The sequence below is a fragment of the Colossoma macropomum genome, unplaced genomic scaffold (genome assembly GCF_904425465.1).
Source record: "Colossoma macropomum unplaced genomic scaffold, Colossoma_macropomum, whole genome shotgun sequence".
Lineage (NCBI taxonomy): Eukaryota > Metazoa > Chordata > Actinopteri > Characiformes > Serrasalmidae > Colossoma > Colossoma macropomum.
Window position 1 is genome coordinate 34,542,854 of NW_023494810.1, and position 15,868 is coordinate 34,558,721.

General features: G+C 44.0%; 1 protein-coding gene across 1 annotated transcript in view; it reads right to left on the minus strand.

Annotated features, from left to right (window-relative positions):
• Positions 1-15,868, minus strand: part of dstyk (dual serine/threonine and tyrosine protein kinase) — a 45,840-nt gene continuing 29,972 nt past the window's right edge. Inside the window, 13 exon segments of the mRNA XM_036559699.1 lie at positions 1-342; positions 2,120-2,254; positions 3,989-4,103; positions 5,628-5,741; positions 6,069-6,201; positions 7,375-7,393; positions 7,396-7,530; positions 9,404-9,533; positions 11,778-11,954; positions 12,783-12,866; positions 13,896-14,134; positions 14,573-14,768; positions 15,003-15,482. Of these exon segments, the coding sequence (XP_036415592.1) occupies positions 158-342; positions 2,120-2,254; positions 3,989-4,103; positions 5,628-5,741; positions 6,069-6,201; positions 7,375-7,393; positions 7,396-7,530; positions 9,404-9,533; positions 11,778-11,954; positions 12,783-12,866; positions 13,896-14,134; positions 14,573-14,768; positions 15,003-15,482 (2,142 nt within the window). The 3' untranslated portion in view covers positions 1-157.

The following is a 15,868-nucleotide window of genomic DNA, read 5'->3' on the forward strand; positions in this document are numbered from 1 at the left end:
TTTCATCTTCTCTAACTTTGTTCCTGGGCTTTTAGACTCTCGGCGCCCAAATACAAAAACACAACACATTTTTTTTCTTCATCATCGTCATCAGAGTCTTTTGATCGTGTTCCTATAGGAGTGTGTCAGAGTGTGTTTGCTGGAGTGTGTGTGTGTGTTAGTTTGAGTCCTCGAGGCTGGCGCTCTTTCGGTCTGAGCCGTCACACATCCGGACCATGATGCTTTGCAGGCTGGGCTGGACTATCCCCAGCAAAGGCCTCTGGGAAGGATCCCCGTTCCAGCAGGCCTCCATCAGCTGCCAGCACTCTTCATCAAAAATGAGCAGACGCTCAGGCCGAGAACCTACAGGAACATCATCATCATCATCATCATCATCATCATATCATCATCATCACTAATCAAACGCTCAGGCCGAGAACCTACAGGAACATCATCATCATCACTATCATCATCATCATCATCACTGGGCAAACGCTCAGGCCGAGAACCTACAGGAACATCATCATCGTCATCATCATCACTATCATCATCATCATCATCACTGGGCAAACGCTCAGGCCGAGAACCTACAGGAACATCATCATCGTCATCATCATCACTATCATCATCATCACTAATCAAACGCTCAGGCCGAGAACCTACAGGAACATCATCATCATCATCATCATCACTATCATCATCATCATCACTGGGCAAACGTTCAGGCCGAGAACCTACAGGAACATCATCATCGTCATCATCATCGTCATCATCATCATCATCATCATCATCACTATCATCATAATCATCACTAGACAAACGCTCAGGCCGAGAACCTACAGGAACATCATCATCATCATCATCATCATCACTGGGCAAACGTTCAGGCCGAGAACCTACAGGAACATCATCATCATCATCATCACCACCATCAGCATAAAAACTGGGCAAATGTTTGGGCCTAAATCCCACTAGACATCAGCATGAACATCACCAATCTCCTCTTCACTATAATCATCATCGTCATAACGATTATCACCATTATCTCTATCACAATCATTTTTCATCTTCATCAACATAATCACCATCATTATGATAATTATGATGATAGTAATGGTGGTTATGATAATCACATTAATCATTAACATAATCATCACCAACACCACCATTATTAACTGTCACCATCTTTATCACAACCATCACCATCATTATCACAACCATCACCATCATCAACACCACCTTTATCATAACCAAGATCATTAACACCATTATCATAATTACCAAAACCATTATTAACATCATCATCACAACAATCACCATCATTATCACAACCATCACCATCAACACCACCTTTATCATAACCAAGATTATTAACACCATTATAATAATTACCAAAACCATCATCATAACATCACCATCATTATCACAACCATTATCATATTCATTATCAACACAATTATCATAACCATCACCACCATCATCATAACTATGAACACCTGCATTATCATAACCATCATCCCTACCATTATCATAATTACCACCAGTCATCAGATTCAATCATTATCATTATTATCATCCTACCTATCATCACAACCACCATCATCACATATCAGTATCATCCTCATTACCATCATTATTCACATTCTCTTTTTTCCCTGAAATCACCACAGTCCTTATGTGTAAACATGGGTGAGTAATTACATGTAGGTTACATATTCTGAGTACACAATGTCAGTGCTTTTCAGAGAGAGAGAGAGAGAAAGAGAGAGAGAGAGAGAGAGAGAGAGAGAGAGAGAGAGAGAGAGAGAAAGAAAAAGAGAGAGAGAGAGAAAGAGAAGGAGAGAGAGAGAGAAAGAGAAGGAGAGAGAAGGAGAAAGACAGAGAGAGAGAGAGAGAGAGAGAGAGAGAGAGGAGAAAGAGAGGGGATGTGTCACCTTTCTTGACGAGAGAGAAAGAAAAAGAGAGAGAGAGAGAGAGAGAAAGAGAAGGAGAGAGAGAGAGAGAGAGAAAGAGAAGGAGAGAGAGAGAGAGAGAGAGAGAGAGAGAGAGAGAGAGAGAGAGAGAGAAGGAGAAAGAGAGAGAGAGAGAGAAGAGAGAGAGAGAGAGAGAGGAGAGAGAGGAGAAAGAGGGGATGTGTCACCTTTCTTGACGTTGGTCCACAGCTGGTCTTTGCTGGAACATTTCTCGAAGGCTTCAGGCAGTTTAACAGATCCACTACAGAGATACCAGAACAGGATCCCGAACGCGTACACGTCTACGGAGTTATCATACTTCCCTACACACACACACACACACACACACACACACCACACACACACACAAACCACACAGTTAACAAACACACACTCTGATCTTCTTTAAAACAAAGAGGGCTTCTTCAGTGAACAGCTCTGGTGCCACACATCTGGCCACTTTATCAGAAACACCCCAATACAGCTGCACTGTGCAGGTTTAGTGTCACAGACTGAAGCTCAGCTGTTACTGTACAGTTCTCTAGCCCCTCTACAGCATTCAGCACTGGAAAGAGAGACCACCACTGACCACCACTGACCACAGGACCACCACAGACCACCGCTGACCAGATAATTGGAACTTGTGTGTTTAGATTAGAACATTATTGTGTCAATATTTTTCCATTTTTCTGAAGATGTTATCAGACTGAAACGATGTTTTGTCACTGATAGAGATGCTGCTTTGGTACACTGGTTTCCGCAGCTACGCCATTAACACAGACTTACTTGCAGCTGATGATGCTTAAGCCCTATTCAGACAGGAGTATTTTCTGAGTTTCCTTCATAAGGTCTGTAATGTTTATACCTGTTTCGTACAAGAAACTAAGAAATCTCAGTGTAAATGACAAAGATGGGAGCAGCTACTCATTTTAAAAGAGTAGCAAACATGTTAAAACATTCAACAGAGAGATCATTTTATTTACCCTAACTATTTACCTTACTTTATTAAGTGAATGCAGTGTGTGATTAACATCGCAATTATCTGGGACAGCGTTCAGCAACATGTGGCTCCGGAGCCGCATGTGGCTCTTTTACTGTCCTGTTGTGGCTCCACAGCAGAATCAGATTAGTAGGTAAAAATAAAATAATCCTCCTTTACAGTAAAATAAAGCTCTGCTGATCGTTCAACACAGTTTAACAATAAACTGGTCTTAAACTCTGGAGTTAATGTAGAACTGCTGATTCACCCTTTAACCCTGAAGATCAGCACAGACTGCTGGTCACCATAGCAACACAGACAACAGTCTCGCCCAGCTAGTAGCTAACGAAACGACAAAGAGAGAGATTTAAGACGAACATCGATAATTTGGAGACGAATGGACTTATTAGTGTTTATAATCACTCCAGCTGGTTTCCTGATCGTTTAATCTGCATCGAGAAACTGAAACGCCATAAAGTCAAAACAAATCTAGTTCTAACTCCTTGACAAAGTGATTGAAATCCCTTGAGTAGGTTGATGTGAACACACAGCATCTCCTCCTCTTCATATAGAGCTACATCACCTGGAGAGAAAGCCAGCAACAGTCACAGCAGCCAGTCAAGATTTTATTATTGATCTCTTTATGTCATCTACATGACGTTTATATGAGATAAACGGACAGTACAGATGTTTATATTACGTGAACACGCAACAAACAGCAACCGCTCTTGCTTCGTGATGCGTCATGTCCAGTGGGAAACAACAAGCGTTGCAGAGTGCTTCTGGAATAACGTGCCGCGTTGCGTCTGCTGTGAAATAGGCGATGATGTGTGTGTGCTGCAGCTGTGTTGCTGGATTTATTACATGTCTGTAACGCTGCTAGGCTAAATATCCAGCCAAGAGTAGCTCTGTGGTCAGAAACTGACAGGTGAAGAAGAGTTTGAGGATCCACAACACAAACTGTCCATCCACAGATGAGCTATAGTCTCTAACTGTACACCAGCAAGGTGGATCTGCAGGAGAGGGGTTTCTGATAAAGTGGCCAGTGAGTGCAGGTGTTGTTGTGCATGTGTGTTACCTGTGAACAGTTCCGGGGCCATGTGTATCGGTGTTCCTACGATGCTGCCGGACATCATGGCCTCAGGTTTACAGAAGCCCAGGTCAGTGATCTTCGCCCGGTTCTGTTTATCCAGCTGCCGACAGAAGAACACAAAGAAGCCTTGATTTACAGTGTAAGGTTTTGTTCAAATCACTGAATCTGACATTTTCAAGTCCGATTTAAGACGCCCAAATCCGATTTTTTGTTTGTCTGTTCAGATTATCTTTTAAATGTGATCTGTATGCGACATCAGTCTGAACAGATCAGCTCCTAAACTGACCCACTAAAGAACAGAGCGTCACGCTGCTTCACGGCTCATCCAGAGATAAACAATCACGACCGCCAACGAACGCCAGTCGCTCCCAGAGGATCAGCTTCATCTTCACCAGCATCACAGGAGCCATCATGAAGCTTCACTGACTGACAGCTGGGCTCATCACCCAGAATGTGTTCAGCTCGCCGTAAAAAGGGCGCGGTCACTTCTTTGGTTCAATCTTTTCCTTGACGCTGGAGCCTCATTCGCCCATTTCTTTTGAAATCTCTCTGAACACAGAAGGTTTGGATGAGTGTCACTTTTTTTTTGGTACAGAAACATCAGCCTAAATGTTTATGAGTCTCAGAATTCCGATCTGGCTGTTCAGACTGAGTCGCATTGCCGCATATGGGATACGTATCGGATCGCAGTACCACATATGAAAGCGCCTCAAATCAGAACTGAAAATGTCAGATTCAGTGTGTTTATCTGTTCACACTGACACTCAGACACACAGGTGTGTCACAGGAAGAAAAAGATCGGATTTGGGCCACTTTGACCTGCTGTGTGAACAAAGCTTTATCCAAACCGCTCTGTGTTCGAAGAGATTTCAAAAGAAATGGCCGAACGCGGTCGTAGGAGTACGAGGCTGCAGAGTCAAGGAAAAGTCTGAAAGCAAAGTTTAAGGAATCCAAAGAAGTGACCGCACACTTTTTACGGCAAGCTGAACACATTCTGGGTGATGAGTCCAGCTGGCTGTCATCAGAACTTCTTATCAGCTCCTGAGATGCTGTAGAAGATGAAGCTGAACCTCCGGAAGAGGCTGTTAGTGTTCACTCCATTCTGATTGTTGACCTCTGGGTGAGCAGCTGCGTGAAGCATTGTTCTTTTGCGCATGTGGGTCAGTTTAGGAGCTGATCTGTTCACATTAATGTTGCATATCCATCACATTTAAAAGACAGCATGAACGGCCTAAGAAAAAACGGATTTTGTGAGTAAATCAGATTTGGGTCTCTTTTACCTGCTGTGTGAACGGAGCCTGAGTTGCCGAGAGCAGTGGTTTTCAACCTGAGGACTGCGGCCCCCCAGTGGGCTGTGACAGTATTGCACGGGGGCTATTGGTTTCTTTTCTTTCTTTATTTTTTGATCACACCATTTTGTAAAAATGATGTATACTTTGGACCAAATCATTTTAAATACGACAAATATTGCTGTGATAATTACTGGCAAAAATGAAAGTGTTTAGGTTGTTGATCTTGTGGAGCTTGTTGATTGGCAGAGTGACAGCTAGTTATGTTTGTATTTTCAGAGCAAGCCGATGCAAAATGTTCCTCTTTTTTATCGTATGGAGTTTGTTTCTCTCACCAGGACGTTTTTTAGTTTGATGTCGCGGTGCAGCAGACCCTGACTGTGCAGGAAACGGATCCCCTCCACCACGTCCAGAGCGATCTGCAGACGCTCCTTCAGAGAGAGACCAGCCTAGGGAGAGAGGGAGAGAGGGGGAGGGAGAGAGAGAGAGAGAGAGAGGGAGAGAGAGAGAGAGACAGACATGATTAAGTGTGTTGATTAAGATGAATTCTGATAATATATAGTCACTGGCCATTTTATTAGAAACACTTACCTTGTGCTTCCAATAATCATAATAATAATGATAATTTCCTTATTATTATTATTATTATCATCATTTCACTAAGTATTATTGTTGTTGTAGTATGATAATAAAAACTGGTGTGTGTGTGTGTGTGATGTGTGTGTGTGTGTGGTGTGTGTGTGTGTGTGTGTGTGTGTGTGTGTGTGTGTGTGTACCTTTAAGCCGGTGTACAGGTCTCTGTGTAGTCTCTCCATGATCAGCAGCACTGCTATACTGGATCCTCCACCGTACGTGTGATCAATAACAGAGCCGTGAAGATCCACCAGCCGCTCGTGTTTAGGTAGAGAACTGAGACAGAAGGACATAAATATTAACATTAGGGCTGTTCAGGTTTCACTTTAGTACCTCAGTAAAAAATTAACAGCACATTTTTGTTAAAGTAGCGATGCATCGATACTGATACAGATATCGGGCCGATATTTACTCAAACTTTATATCAGCATTCCGATACCAGCTGTGACTAAGCTGAGTGTAGCTGCTGCACTAATGAACAGACGCAGTGAAGGAGGATCTGATCACATAGAGTTACAGTCGGACACAAAGCCGTCGGTCACTTTAAACATTCCGCCTCGGCAGATTCCCGCCTGGACAAACGGTGAGATTTTAAACCATTTAAATACAGTCACAGCTCGCTTCCCCAATACAGGGGGAGACACACAGGACAACAAAACGGAGGACACACCAACATTTCCTACCGAAGTCTGTCTATGCTGACTTTACTCTGTTTGACTGAGTAGAATGGAGAGGTATAAACATTAACAAGTTGGTTTTTTATATCATTTTTTAAATCATTTTGAATTGTCTGTGTGAATCAGGCTGTAGAGACTGTGCTGTCCTACTGTGAGCATCACTGCCTCAGTGTAAGCAGCAGTATTCAGTACTGTGGGTCACACTGAGCCAGCTGGTCAAACAAAACACGCCCAAAACATGAAGATACAGCAATAAATCAACCAAACTGTGAGCTACAGACTCCGACGCCAAACTTCAGGATAAATATACATATCTGTCTGTCTACCTGTCTGTCTATCTAGCTATCTATCTACCTGTCTGTCCGTCTATCTGTCCGTCCATCTATCTATCTGTTTAACTAGCTACTTGTCTGTCCGTCTATCTGTCTATCTACCTGTCTGTCCATCTATTTTCCTGTCTGTCCATCTGTCTATCTACCAAACTATCTACATGTCTATCAGTCTGTCTACCTGTCTATCAGTCTGTCTATCAGTCTGTCCATCTATCCATGTCAGGCATGTCAAACGGAGGTTTGAAGGTCTTGCTAATTAGCAATTTTTGAAGGTCTTGCTAATTAGCTGATGAGCTGAATCAGGTGTGCTTAATGAGTCGATGAGCTGAAGTCTGCAGTGTTTTGGCCCGTGAGGACTGGAGCCTGACACACATGCTCTAAATCCTTTTTTTTAGCTGTAGTTGCTCCTCCTGTCCAGCAGAGGGTGCAGTGTGCATTACCGTGTGTAGTGGAACTCAGTGCCAGGTCGTTCCAGTGTTTATCATCAGGAGGAACCACTGATTTCAGAGCGCAGGGGTAGTGCCCCCCCCAGGAATCGCACAAATACACCACTCCATACTGCCCCCGGCCCAGCTCACGGCCCAGCTTCGGCTTCCCTAACAAACAATAAACAATAAACAATAAACAAATACAGCAAAACATCAGATTACCCCCATCTGATCCCAAATGTAGCCAAGACATGTTTGGTGTCTGGAGTTTAGCTTCTTTAGTTTTAGCTCTGGAGCTACGAGGCTAATGTAGCTAACAAGTAATGGAAGCTTATACCCACCAATTAGCATGACGCTAACTGCCTATCTAAATCATCCCAGACTCGCCTCAAACTGTGGAGATCTTCAGTATTTCTAACACACTTAAGTTTCTGTTCAAACTTTTGTCCAACAGTGGTTCTTCAGATTGATGGAGAACATGTATGAGGTTCTATATAGCACCAAAAAGCTTCTGCTGTTATAATGTAAAGCTTGTAACAATAGCAGAACCCTTTTTGGTGCAATAACGAACCATATACAGCACATTCTCCTTTCCACCATGCAGAGAACCATTTAAGCATGCAAAGGGTTCTTTGAGTGTTCACAGTTCTATATAGAACCACTGCCTTTACTAAAGAACCCTTGAAGAACCATCTTTAAGAGTGTATGTCACACAGTGAGAGTATTTACTATTATTAAGTATTTAATAACAACAAATCTTCCAAAATAACACTGTCGTGTGCAAAAGTTTGGGCACCCCGGTCAAACTACACAAATTTTGCTGACTCGTGTTTTGTGGAAAAATAAATACGTAAAAGGTCACATCCTGCGCAGAGAACACACTGCTGCACATGTTGATGCACAGTTCATGTTCATCTGCAGAATTTAACATGTTGGAAAACATAAAATGTGCCCTGTGCAAAAGTTATGGCACATTTTATATGTTTTGTATAGAATGTATACTATATTAAAACATATGTTTATTTTTTTCCAGTGTGTTAAACCCAAATAAACAGAAATTGTGCACTAGAATCAGCCTCTGGTGTAAAACTAACTTCCGACACCAAACATGTCTTGGTTGGTCGACCACATTGGGGGTAAAAGGTGAACTGACATTGTTTCACGTTTATCACTTTAAACGTACATTGTTACATTGTTAATACTGGTTGTACTGAGGCTGCACCAAACAACAAATCACCACACGCTAAACACACACTCAGCAAAACACACACGTGCAGGCCGTGGTTAAGGTGTGTGGTGAGAGAGCAAATGCAAGCGAGAGATTTCCTGCATGCAGCAACAGCTCTGAGAAATCAGTTACACAAGACTGTGTTCACACTGTAAAACAGGATCCTGAGTGTGTGTGTGTGTGTGTGTGTGTGTGTGTTCACCATGCAGCAGAATGTGTGTGTGTGTGTGTGTGTGTGTGTGTGTGTGTTCACCACGCAGCAGAATGTGTGTGTGTGTGTGTTCACCACGCAGCAGAATGTGTGTGTGTGTGTGTTCACCACGCAGCAGAATGTGTGTGTGTGTGTGTGTGTGTTCACCATGCAGCAGAATGTGTGTGTGTGTGTGTGTGTGTGTGTGTTCACCACGCAGCAGAATGTGTGTGTGTGTGTGTGTGTGTGTTCACCATGCAGCAGAATGTGTGTGTGTGTGTGTGTGTGTGTGTGTTCACCACGCAGCAGAATGTGTGTGTGTGTGTGTTCACCATGCAGCAGAATGTGTGTGTGTGTGTGTGTGTGTTCACCATGCAGCAGAATGTGTGTGTGTGTGTTCACCATGCAGCAGAATGTGTGTGTGTGTGTGTGTGTGTGTGTGTGTGTTCACCATGCAGCAGAATGTGTGTGTGTGTGGGGTAGTGACGTGTCATTCTCAGCTCTTGAACTTGGCTCTCCAGTATTATAAGCGCAGTGTGCAGTAATAATGTGTATTAACAATCACAGTAGTGGTATTTCGTCCACAGCGTGCAGCTCTAACGTGTTTGTGTGTGGTTTCTCACCATACAGCAGGACATCTCTGAGTGATCTGCTCTCTAGTGATAGTCGTGCGAGTCGGGGGGCGTGGTCTTTCCTCACCCGCAGCCACAGATCCTCCGTCCGCTCCAAACGACCCGTATGACCCTCCTCCAACTACACACACACACACACACACACACACACACACACACACACATTTAAAACTACACATTGTGCAAAAGTCAAAGCCCCTTTCCTTTATTTAATTTCCAGTCAAAATTCCTATTAAGTACAAGTTCTTCGGTTTTCAGGAGAGAATCGTGAGAAGATTAGAAATAAAATTATCCACTTGCAAAAGAAAGAGGAGAAAAAAAACAGGAGTTTCCAAAACTGGAGTTCAAAAACTGATTAAAAGCTTCAGAGAAAATGTGTCTCCTAACGACCACCTGGAAGAGCCGGTCGACCCCAAAACTGCCCCCATCAGATAAACAGCGCTTAAAGCTTTCATCTCTGAGAGAGAGGAGAAAATCAAGCTGATCAGATCTGAAAACATCCACAGGTGTTTCTGTCCATCCTTCCACTGTGAGAAGACGACTCAGCGCTGTGGGTCTGAAAGGATGTGTAGCTGTTCAAGAAGAACCTCACTGAGAAAAGGAGACGGACACATCAAACAAAGAAGCTGAACGATGGACTGACCACCCCAGAGTCCAGACCTCAACACCACTGAATGTGTTTGATTACTTCAGAAAATCATCAACCAGCTTCTAAGACTGAACTTTGGAGGTGTGTCTGCAGATTCTTTGAGGAACTGAAAGTGAGTCTCCTGGAAAGAATGGAAGCTGGAATAAAGGTGAAGAGTGACTCACTGAACACTCAGACAGCTGAGATTAGATTTAGCTGTTTGTTTTGTTCCTAATTAAAGTTCTGCTGTTTTTCCTGCAGTTTCTATCTGCTGAAATAAAGAGGCTTTTTATTAATAATCAAAATCACATTGCTGGTCATGTGTGAACATAATCTGCAGCTCGCCCGCTGCACCCTCTCTCTCTCTCTCTCTCTCTCTCTCTCTCTCTCTCCATTCTCTCTGCGTCTCTCTCCCTCTCTTTCATCTTCCTCTGTCTTTCTCCCTGTCTCTCGCCCTCTCTCTCTCAGATCAAACAGCAGAGTCGGCTGATCACTGAAGACCTGAACTCGAATATGTTTGGTTCGTCAGTGTTTCTGTGTAAGATCACGTGGTGCTGCTGAGAGCTTCTACATCACGCGTTCCACAAATAAAGCCGAATAAAACTCAGAGTCTGACCGTGAGGCTGCAATTTCCATGTTATTTTCAGTTTTCCTGTGAACTTTCAGTGAACCGTTTAGATTCAGTTCATGTTTAGGAAGCTTTTTTTTTTTAAGCTTTCTAAAATTAGTTTTTACTAATTATATAACAGTTAATTCCAAAGGCACAATCTGATTGGTTGCCTTTTTCTCAAGCTTATTTATTTGTAATAACAGCACGTTCTTTTCTCCCAATACCTGTATCATCATTTGACTGAGCACCGGTTACTGGACAAAGACCGATTTGCAGCAAACCGTTACTACGTTTCTACTTCGGCACAGAAAACTGACACATCAGAAAACTTGACAATATTTAACCTAGTCAGATTTAAAGGAGAGTGACCGCAGGACTACATCAAGTTCCTGACCTGTCGTTGATCCTAAGTGAGCTTTTCAGTCAACAAACAACTAAACAAATCTAAGCTGCACGACTTCTAAAATCTTAACATGTTAACAGAGCATCACAAACTTAACGTCACAGAACTTCTTGTCTTTTTGTCGTGAGGGCGCTCGGACTAGACGACAAGGCAAACAGAGTTTAACACATAACGAACTTCCACTGGCTGTCCGAACAGCAGACTCTCTTGCGGGCTTCAAGACCATCTCTGGGTGAAGCACTAAAGCGAACACTAATTCAAGTACTTATTAAAATATAACGTATTGCACTTATGCAGTGTAACTCTAATCTTTTCTTCTAGGTATCAGCTCTGGCTTTTGCTTCTCGCAGTGTCAGGGGTAGTTTGGACTCCAACCTCTTTGTACTAGCTTGGATACATACAGTGGACAACAAGTAATTGAGGGAAGACTGGGGGCTGCTGTACCTGTGTGATCTAAGACTGAGTCAACATAATACAGTTCGGCAAACAAGACTATAAAAAGGCTATAAAAAGCATTATAAACTGACTGGAACAAAACCACATTCAGCTTCATCTGGAAACACTGAAAAAGCTGAGCTCAACCTGATATTCACTCAGTTTTATGGCTCTATGTGTAACACAAAGAGGTACTACTTCTTGTGGCGGAAGGAACTGACAATATTTAAGCACAATTGGCTGCTGTGGACCCAACTGTCAACCAGGTTGAGGTGTCTGGGTGTGTTACCTGTCGTAGAGACGCAGCGAAAGCATCGTGGGAGCTGTTGAGGCGCGTGCGGAACTGAGAGCAGATGCTTTTGGCCAGTTTAGCTGCACTCAGACTTTCAATGGCGTCTTGAGCCACTTTCCTCTTCCACTCTGGAGTTATAGCCGGAGGATTGACCCACGTCAGCCTCTGGATGATCTACAAAGAGAAAAAGAGAGAGAGAGAGAGCAAGAGAGAGAAACTACATCTACCTATCTGGTTGAAAAGAGTTAATTCAAAGTGTATATATGGCTGCTGTTGTACATATGTGATCCAAGAGTGAGAGGTGGCCTGGCACTCCTGTTGGACCTGTGTTATCTCAAGAGTGAGTAAACACTTGGCGCTGCTTTGGTGCCCATGTGTTCTAAGACTGACTGAAGGCTTGGAACTGGTATTGTACCTATGTGATCTATGAATGAACGCACACTTGGTGGTGTTGCACCTGTGTGATCTAAGAGTGAGTGAAGACTTTGCACTGCTGTTGTACCCGTGTGATCCAAGACAGTGACTACTTGGAGCTGTACCTCAGTTGAACCTTGGTGATCTAGGATCGAGTGAACACCTGCCACTGTTGCTGTTGTACCTATGTGATCTATGACTGAGCAGCAGCTGTTTTGCCTTTTGCTGTACCTATGTGATCTACAAACAAGCCACGTCTCAGTGCTGCTGTTGCACCTGTGTGATCTATGCGTGCGTTTTGGCATTCATTGTACCTATGTGATCTATGAATAAGCGACATCTCAGTACTGCTGTTGTACCTGTGTGATCTAAGACTAAGTGAATAATGCACACTGTAGGTAAAACTGAACACAACTACATACTGCAGTTGTGATCTATGACTGAGCAATTAGGATTATGGCTGCTGTTGTACCGATGTGATCTAAGGCTGGGTGAGGGCTCAATGCAGCTGTTGTACCTATGTGATCTAACACTGAAGACCTATGTGAACCAAGACTAAGTGGAAAAAGTACAGTGCTAAAGTTGTACCTGTTTGATCTGCTCCCAGACCAGGCGTGTAACAGAAGATCCGGAGTGGAATGTCACCTCCACGTGGTACGCAGCGTTCAGGATCTGAGGACACATGGTCACACACAGGGGCAGCAGGACAGTTAAACCACTGACCACCTACACTTTGACTTGGTTAACAATCTGCAGTTAATCATCACAATCAATTAATTGTCACAGTGTAATGTGATGGTTTGTCATTGATTAAAATGTACATAAATTTCACCCGACCCCTAAAACTGGTCCATCAGCCAAGACATTTGGCATCTGAAGTCTCAGCACTGGAGCTATGAGGCTAATGTAGCTAATAAGCAATTGAAACACAAATGACCAACAATTAGCACGGTGCAAACAGCACACGCAAACGGTCACACTTGTCTCGAGCTGTTAGAACTGGATTGTTTGGATTATGTTGTTTCTGGCACTGTAAGACACACTTAACACAAAATCAGATATAAAGTACATCAGCATGCTAAAAACAAGAACGTTTATAGATGACAGCGTCAACCCCATCATCATGTCTATTAGAGGTTACTTAACAACTCCACACAGATTGAGGCGAGTGTGTGATGATCTAGACAGGTACATAGCACTATGCTAACTGATGAAATGAAATGAACCTTTTTAGCCAACTGTATTTGAACACATCGGAGTTAGACCTCCGCATTTAACCCATCCATGCAGTGAAACACCACATACGCACTAGTGAACACACACACACACACCGGAGCGGTGGGCAGCCCGGGGTGCAGTTGGGGGTTAGGTGCCTTGCTCAAGGGCACTTCAGTCTCATACTGTCAGCTGAGGAGATCGAACCGGCGACCTTCCGCTCACAAGGCTGGTTCCCTAACCTCCAGCCAACGACTGCCCCCTAATGGGGTATAAGGTTTTATTACGTTAGCTACTTTAGCCTCACAGCTCAGCACTAAAACTAATGAAGCAAACTTTCACTGATCGTCCACATTTGGTGCAAGTGGAGAAGTTTGATTTTCCGCTGAACTATCGCTTTAATATAACGTTTATTAAACGTGCTGTGTGTGTGTGTGTGTGTGTGTGTGTGAGAGAGAGAGAGAGAGAGAGAGAGAGAGAGCATACCTGTTTGAGGTGGTTGGATGTGACGTTATGAACGGAAGCATCCATGTTGGATTTCTCCAGACTGTTGAGGCATCTCTCGAGCGTCCCGACGAAGCTCTCCCTCAGATAGTCCACCGAGCTGATGAGCTTATTGGCCACAGCCTGATTCAGCCGAACCACAATCAGCTCCTGGATCTGCTGGATGCACGACTTTATTTCCTTAGTGGTGACCGGCTCTCCGTTAGGGGTCACTATAATGTCTGAGAGAGAGAGAGAGAGAGAGAGAGAGAGAGAGAGAGAGAGAGAGAGAGATAAGAAACCCATACTGTTGTTCCACAATGATCAATAAAGACAAAAAGAAAGACGGTAAGAAAGCCAGAAAAAGAAAGAAAAAGGTGGTAAAAGAAAGGGGAAAAAAAAAAAATCAAAGACAAACTGAAGCAAAGAAAGACCAGAAAGAAAGGGGACCCAGAATACACCCCTGAGGCACACCCAAATTAAGGTCAGAAATGAAAGACAAGAAGAAGGAAAAAAAAAAATCACAAAGAAAGAAAGAAAGAAAGAAAAGGAAAACAGGAAGAGTGAAAAAAAAGTGACAAAAATAAGAGTGACAATAAAATGATACAAGGAAAGAAAGAACCAAAGAAAGAAAGACAGTGAAAACAGAGAGAGGCAGGAAAGGAGAAGCAAATACAGACCTGTGAACTCCAGATTGGCGGCGTCCTCCAGCAGCTGCTCCTTCATGGTGCTCAGCGTCTCCACGATCATCTCCTTCATCTCCTCCTGCTTCCGGTTAGCGATGGCCATGAGGGAGGCGAAAAGCTCGCTCTCCTTCTCCCGCGTGTACTCCAGCCTCCGAGGGGTTATCTGCAGGTCCCTCTGCATGTCAAACGCCTGCACAGACGACAAACGAACAACAACCTGCCATCAACAATGATAAAAACTATTCATACTTCTTTTTCTTACAGATCACATTTTGCTACATAGTTTAAAACCACTCTGTTCTAATTTGTTCTCGAGACCAATGTTCTAATGAAGTCTAGAAACCACTGTTTTAATGAAGGTATGCACACCGGCACAGATACAGGTGTGCCTCAGGGGCGTATGATGGGTCCCTTTCATTCTTACCTGGTTGATGAAGAGGTCGAGGCAGCGGCAATGCAGGGCATTGAGGCGATTGGCGGCTTCCACCTGTTGGCTAGTGAGTACCTGCCGGGTGAAAGGGACCAGGAGGCGATGGAGGCGCTCCATGTTTTCTCCTAGAACACTCTGCTGTTTACCGGCCGCCCCGTGGGTCTGCGACGGAGCGCCGCAGGAGCAGTTGCCTGCGACACTGGACAGGAGGCCCAACGAGACCAGCTGTTTTTGGAGTGACCCGCGGTCCGGAGGCCCAGAATCCCCTGCTGGGGAAACACCGGGCACCCGAACGAAACAAACTGGGTAAGGAAGCACCTTGTGGACCTTCTCAAGGGCGGCCACCTGCTCTGGGTTAACGGAGTCCTGACTGAGGGCGTACAGGATTATGGGAAGGGTATTCCGCGTGCAGTCCTCCAAAACGTCCTCTATGGGCTGCACACCTGCACACGGAACCACCATGATCTTAGCCTCCTGCAACAGAAAGATAGAGAAGAACGTCAAAACAGCTTCACGGCTGGTGTGCGATGCAGACAGCGAGCCAGAGGCGGAGAGGTTTCTCAGGGCACTCTGTTTGGTGAGGACTTATCACAGCTTTTGCTTTAGTTCGCTCCAAAAACACTGCAGGTCTCGGTGCGTTTCAAACAAACCCTGTTCAGTTCACAGCAGGTGGAAACGCTTCTGTGATCAAACGAGGGAATTAGTCAACAGAGCTGGCTTTACTTCTCTTCTAGAGGCATCACGGCGCCGTACAGTCAGCATAACAACTGTTATAACGACTGACTCTTTAGACACTGAACATGAGCTGATGTTAAAAACAAAACACATAAAATAACAGAGAAGAGATGCGACTGACTTCA